The sequence below is a fragment of the Oncorhynchus nerka genome, linkage group LG20 (assembly GCF_034236695.1).
Source record: "Oncorhynchus nerka isolate Pitt River linkage group LG20, Oner_Uvic_2.0, whole genome shotgun sequence".
Taxonomy (NCBI): domain Eukaryota; kingdom Metazoa; phylum Chordata; class Actinopteri; order Salmoniformes; family Salmonidae; genus Oncorhynchus; species Oncorhynchus nerka.
In genome coordinates this window covers 85,199,621-85,206,313 of record NC_088415.1, presented here as the reverse complement: position 1 = coordinate 85,206,313, position 6,693 = coordinate 85,199,621, and the positions used below count along the sequence as shown (strand labels likewise).

General features: G+C 41.2%; 1 protein-coding gene and 1 long non-coding RNA gene across 2 annotated transcripts; one reads left to right on the top strand and one right to left on the bottom strand.

Annotated features, from left to right (window-relative positions):
• Window positions 1-394: 394 nt before the first annotated feature.
• LOC115103333 (regulator of G-protein signaling 21-like) lies at window positions 395-2,728 on the top strand. The gene is made up of 5 exons (XM_029624215.2): window positions 395-564; window positions 790-849; window positions 941-1,002; window positions 1,155-1,321; window positions 1,696-2,728. Exons 1-5 carry the CDS (start codon window positions 482-484, stop codon window positions 1,879-1,881), a joined length of 558 nt encoding a protein of 185 aa, XP_029480075.1. The 5' UTR covers window positions 395-481; the 3' UTR covers window positions 1,882-2,728.
• On the bottom strand, window positions 2,430-6,189 carry LOC135563064 (uncharacterized). Its single transcript, XR_010460260.1, has 2 exons — window positions 5,815-6,189; window positions 2,430-5,214 (listed from the first exon to the last, which is right to left on the bottom strand). It is a non-coding gene; the product is annotated as an uncharacterized LOC135563064 (long non-coding RNA).
• Window positions 6,190-6,693: the final 504 nt, after the last annotated feature.

Genomic DNA, 6,693 nt, shown 5'->3' with positions numbered 1-6,693 from the left:
AGAGTCACATTTAGAATGGTGGAAACAGAAGTTCCAGAATCATGGGACCTGAAATCAAAAGGCTTTCTTATGAAAGTACAACTTCCACCTGACAAATGTTTGAAAACTTTAACAATTGGATTTTTATTTTTATACCTATGCCAACTAGCAGAGTAAAGGTAAATATCTGCTTATCTGTTGTTTAAATTTCCAGTCATATTTGCATCTCCTGGCCTTATTCTCGACAGGCAATGACCTGTGCAGGTTTCTGAACGTGCAGACAAGCAACTGCATTGAGCTGGTTTGAACAAACGAGCGTCATACCTTACTTCCTCTATTTTTGCGGTTTGTAACGAACGAAACGCATGACGCTCACAGCAGCCATATTCTGTATAAAGAGGGGTGTTGATGAGACTGTCAAAATAGATACACTTTGACAACTAACAGAGAACCACAACACTGAGTGCTACATGCACAGAACCCAACTATTGTTCCCCTAAACATGCCTATCTCAGTCACGTCACCATCAAGGGAACTGCATTCACACAGCATGGACATGGACGACAAGAGGAGAAATCAGACCAGGTGAGTTTTTGCAGTATTGTTGATACATTTTACATTCAAAGTTGGTTTATTGGTCCTTCGGCACTTGTGCACATTTAATTGTTGTAAAAAAAAAACATTGAATGATGTTGCTGGTTTCCTTTGCACTTAGGAACCAGATATCTTTTGGGTTTATTGTGCATGTGCACTTTTTTGTGTGTATTCTTGTGTTTTACAGTGTATTCACCTATTTACTTCATGTTTCAGAGGAAGCGACTTGAAATCCCGACTACAGCGCAGACCTTCCCAATCCCCCAACACTGAACGGTAAATACGGTAGACTCTGTCTGGACACATCCAGGAACCACATCTCCATCCAGGGTTTTGATCTGAAACTAAATGTCCTCCACTTTTACAGACTTAGCCCTGAGGAAATTATCCTGTGGTCCCAGTCTTTGGAGAGACTTCTCGCATCGAAATGTAAGCATTTCATGTACTTCAAAACAACATTTAAACATACAACAGGAGGTTGATGATATAATCGTCATATGTCCATTTTCATAGGTTTGCAGGTTGTTCAGCCTAGCTAAGTCTGTCTGTGTGTGTGTGTGTGTGTGCCCCCCCCTCTTTAGATGGCATGACAACATTTCAAGCCTTCCTGAAGTCGGAGTTCAGTGACGAGAACATTGAGTTCTGGCTGATCTGTCAAGACTACAAGAAGATCAAGTCGTCCTTCAGGCTGTCCCCCAGGGCCAAGAAAATCTACAAGACATATATTGAAGCCGAGGCTCCAAAAGAGGTATGTTGTAGTCAGAGGGCTGTTTTTACACACGATTCAACGTGGAGTGCCTGGATTACTGCCCTTAACTGTGGTATATTGGCCATATACCACAAACCCCCAAGGTGCCTTATTGCTATTATAAACTGGTAACAAACTTAATTAGAACAGTAAAAATAAATGTTTTGTCATACCTGTGGTATAAGGTCTGATATATCATGGCTTTCAGCCAATCAGCATTCAGAGCTCAAACCACCCAGTTTATAATACTTTACGAAAAACATGTAGATCTTTGATCATGTATGTATTTACTATACTATATTTACTATTTACTATATATGGACACATCTGCTTGTATCCACCAAGTCTCATCAGTTTACTCTCTCTCTCGCCAGATCAACATTGACCACAAGACCAGAGATCTCATCAGGCGGAATGTGAAGACGCCCACCACAGTTTGCTTCGACGAGGCCCAAAGGATTGTGTACAGATTGATGGAGAAAGACTCCTACCCCAGGTTCCTCAGATCCAACATCTACAGGACCTTACTGGACTCTGCATCAGACTACATTAAGGTGTAAATGAATACCAATGGTAGAAACTGGACCGAGGCTTCCAACAATGGACTGCAATGTTAGACAGCCAAGAATGGTTTGCAAATGGGATTCCTAAGAAGATGTTTCCAAATGTGAATTCTACTGGGTACAGAGATAAGAGGCCAAAGGGAAACAGAACGTACAGAAGTGACTTTGAATCCTTGTTGACATTTGTGTCTAGTAGTCTATGTGCTTCCACTTGAAAGATAAACACAACAGGGGCAGCAGCAGCTAGTGGTTAAGAGCATTGCGCCAGTAACTGAAAAGTCGCTGGTTTGAATCCCTGAGTTGACTAGGTGATGTGCCCTTAAGCAAGGTGCTTAACCCTAATTGCTCCTGTGAGTCGCTCTGGATAAGAGAGTCAGCTAAATTAATAAAAATGTAAATGAAACATATGATACATAGAAAAGGATTACATAGAACATAGAAATAGATTGTATTGATATGACAGAGATGGGGTGCTGGGGGATTACCTTGCAGAGTATGTGATAGTTAGGGACTTTCTGTGTCTTGGGGGATGTTTTCAAGGATGCATATTATGTAGCATGTTAACAGCCAGAGCAGCAACTGCATGAGCAGGTATCTGCAGTTGATCAGTGGAGTTATTTGATGAGACATTAGATAGGATTATCTACTAAGTGTGTCTTTTAAAACCAATACAAGTTTAGAATAGGATATGTTTTTACTCTGACACCACGCCATGATGCATGTAAGCTGAAAAACATTATAACATGTTGGAGAATTAATATGTGAAGGAATGACAATGTAAACATGTTCTTGTTGCACTGTATATATGTAAAAATAATAATAATAATAAAGATTTCCAATGTAATGAATGTATTTGTTTGCTAAATTAGGATATTACTGAATATAAATTCAATAAAAACACATACATTCACATACACACAACAATTACTGCTTCAATCCTTCAAAACACTGATAATTTACATAGAACATTCTAAGGTTTATTAAAGACCCGTTTTGTTGAAGAAGCTTCACACATTTTACTGAAAAGGTCACTTTTTACTTCAAGCATTTGGGTAAATTATGCATTATGCATCTGAACCAAATAACAGCCAGATAGTTTAACAGTTAATGCATAGAAAGATAGAACATATTACAAGCCTTTTTTATAAGACATCATAAAGTCTCCTACATGCTAATAACAACTTATAAAGCATTACACCAGGATGCTTTAGTTTAGGTCAAGTGTTACCATGAGAAGGTTTTGGCGGGAGAGAATCTAACTTTATGTGGCAGTTTGTCGCTTCCTGTACCAGTTCTCTGTTTCAGATGTGTTTGGCTGTGGATTGAGGTAGTGAGACAAAAAAAAAAAACACACATCATGACAAATCGTCATAATTTCCTTGTTTAGACAACACTGTGTATTAGTAACCAGTTTCTACTCATTTAACTGGGTCATGTGACAGTCAGAAGCCTCAAAACGGTCGGGTTAGCAGACTTTCTATCTCGTCAGAAGAACAGGATGTGTGGAAGTTTTTTTTGCGCTGTGTTCTGACGGAGAGAGACATAGTACAGACATATCATTGACAAAAAACTGCAAGTTGAAAATCCTGCTTATCAGGCACAGAAACACATAACTTGTTTCTCACAAGTGTAGCAAAGGTTGTGAGCTCTGAAAACAACGTGTTCACTCTGTAATGACTGTAATAAGAATATATTGAATGCATTATCAGAAATGACCGTAACTAAACAAATTATTGGGATTAATGGTAAATGTACTACTGGTGATATATTGTATGTAATGGGGAATTGATAGATGCTAACTATCAGAGGGCAAACAATTTACACAATGAAGTTATGAAATTAATACACACAAATTGGCAGGAGAGAGTGCATTCTGGAGAGAGACACACCTTGTGCATCTAAACCACACTTCCCTTCTTTTAAATTATGCCCAAGACGGTATATCTTCACACATACTGTAGGCCTAAGGCAGACAAGAAAACCTGATTACACTTGTCAACTAACATCAAAACTGTCCAGGGCTACAACAAAATTGTGTGCTGTTGGCGGTCCTGGAGGACTGTTGGAAACACTGCCTTAGGCTTACAGTATGTGTGAAGATATACCGTCTTGGGTATAATTTGGCCCAAGGAATACTCTCAGGAACGGTTTCAGGTCCAACGCAGTAGCCATTTATGGAAAACCAATGCAATTTAAAATGAATGCCATTTCATTTATTATGTCAATTTTATCAAATTGCTTGGGTTGACACCTTGTTTCGACACAACTGTTTATGTGCTAAGGTTTGCATGATAGCTCATTCTACTCTGGGTTTGGGGGCTCCTGTAACAAATGGTACCCCGATTGGCAGTGCCACTTCTGTCACAACAGGCGGTAAGATGCGCACTGGTAACCAGCTTGCACCCAGCACTGAACCACACATTAAAAAAAATAGACCCAGGGGGACAAAAAACCCGCTATAATGAAGGTTATCACACCCGCCACAGGTACCAGTGCCATAGCACCTTTACAATCCAGCTGGAAGAAGCTCTGGAAGAAAAAAAAAAAATCACCCCTTCTGTGGTAACAGACAGAGGCAATTCTTAATTTAATCTAATTTCCAGGAATTAAACCAATTGCCTCTAGAGCACATAACCTAAGCACCTCATAGGGACTAGTGAGCTACAGGCAGGAAACAGCAATGAATCATTGTAATGCGTCACCTATGAGGGAGGAGTTGTGGACAGAACACACTAAACAGAAAATAACTACCCACAAAACCCATGTGGGCAAGAGCTACCTAAGTATGGTTCTCAATCAGAGACAACGATAGACAGCTGTCCCTGATTGAGAACCACACCCGGCCAAACACAGAAATCAAAAACATAGAAAATGAACATAGAATGCCCACCCTAGTCACACCCTGGCCTAACCAAAATAGAGAATAAAAAGCTTCTCTATGGCCAGGGCGTGACAGTACCCCGCTCCACCTCAGTTTTGGCCCACTTAGGTGGCGCCTCTGGAGCGGGGACCCTCGCAGGGGGCCCCGGACTGAAGACCCTCGTAGAGGGCGCCTCTGGACTGAGGCTCTGGCGGCTCCGGAGTGAAGGGGGGCCCAGGCGGCGCCGGACAGGAGGGGGGCTCAGGCGGCGCCGGACAGGAGGGGGGCTCTGGCGGCGCCGGACAGGCGGGGGGCTCTGGCGGCGCCTGGATGGACCCCAGCCTGTGCCCAGGGTCCCTTGCCTTCCAGTATCTCCTCCCATGTCCATTTCTCCAGATAGCTCTGTTGCTCCTCACCACGCTGCTTGGTCCTTTGGTGGTGGGTAGTTCTGTAACGGTTCTCCTCGTCATCTGAGGAAGAGTAGTCAAGATCGGACCAAAATGCAGCGTGGTACGTGTCCATGTTAATAGTTATTAGCAACTGAACACTAAATACGAAAATGACAAAAAGAATAACCGAAACAGTTCTGTCTGGTGCAGACACAGAGACAGAAAACAACTACCCACAAACACCAGGTGGGAACAGGCTACCTAAGTATGGTTCTCAATCAGAGACAACGATAGAAAGCTGCCTCTGATTGGGAACCATACCAGGCCAAACACAGAAATACAAAAACATAGAACAAAAACATAGAATGCCCACCCCAACTCACGCCCTAACCAAACTAAAATAGAAACATAAAAAAGGAACTAAGGTCTGGACGTAACAGTGTGTTAATGTGATTAGCATGACGTTTGTAAGTAACAGCAAACTTTCCAGGACATAGACTCGTCTGATATGGGCAGAAAGCTTAAATTATTTTTAATCTAACTGCAGTGTCCAATTTACAGTAGCTATTACAGTGAATAAATACCATGCTATTGTTTGAAGAGAGTGCACAACAACAGCAAAACATTTATCACGGCAATTGGTTTGATACATTTACCTCTGAAGGTAAATAATGTACTTACATTCAGTAATCTTGCTCTGATTTGTCATCCTATGGGTCCCAGAGATAAACTGAAGCATAGTTTTGTTTGATAAAATACATTTTTATATTCAAATGTAGGAACTGGGTTCTACAGTTTGAACCCCTGCGGTGTCTGCAAGAATTTCCACTGATTGTTTCGATCAGCAGGTTCTCACTTCCTCTGCGTCGGAGTCAAATGGGTCGTCACATGAAAAATAATTTTTCTTAAAATAACATTGTCTACATACCTATCTACCTATGTGCATAGTAACCTACTTCATGTTCCACGTTTGTGGTAACAAAGAAAGGTTAGGCCCTCCAGAACATGACCACAAATTAAGTATGTCTATGTTTGGGCCTGTATTCACAAAGCGTCTCAGAGTAGTGTTGAAGTAGGATCGATTTAGCCTTTTAAATCATAATGAATAAAAGAGAAGACCTGATCCTAGATCACGGGGTGGTAAGGTAACCTAGTGGTTAGAGCGTTTGGGGCAGTAATCGAAAAGGTTGCTGGATTGAATCCATGAACCGGCAAGGTAAAAATCTGTCGTTCTGCCTCTGATCAAGGCAGTTAACCCACTTTTCCTAGACCGTCATTGTAAACAAGAATTTGTTCTTAATTAACTGACTTGCCTAGTTAAATAAAGGTTCAACTTGAAAATAAAATAAATCAGCTCTCCTACTCTGAGACTCTTTGTGAATATGGGTCCTGGTGTTAGACTATTCCTGGGCTGAATACACTTCCTGTTGGTTGGCTACAACACAGATCCTATAAATAGACTACCACCTGTCAGAGAACATTCCAGTCATTCCTCACCACACCTTCATCCACTGAGGTGTATTTTTAACTCCTCAAACAGTCTATTTAAATAACATTCTT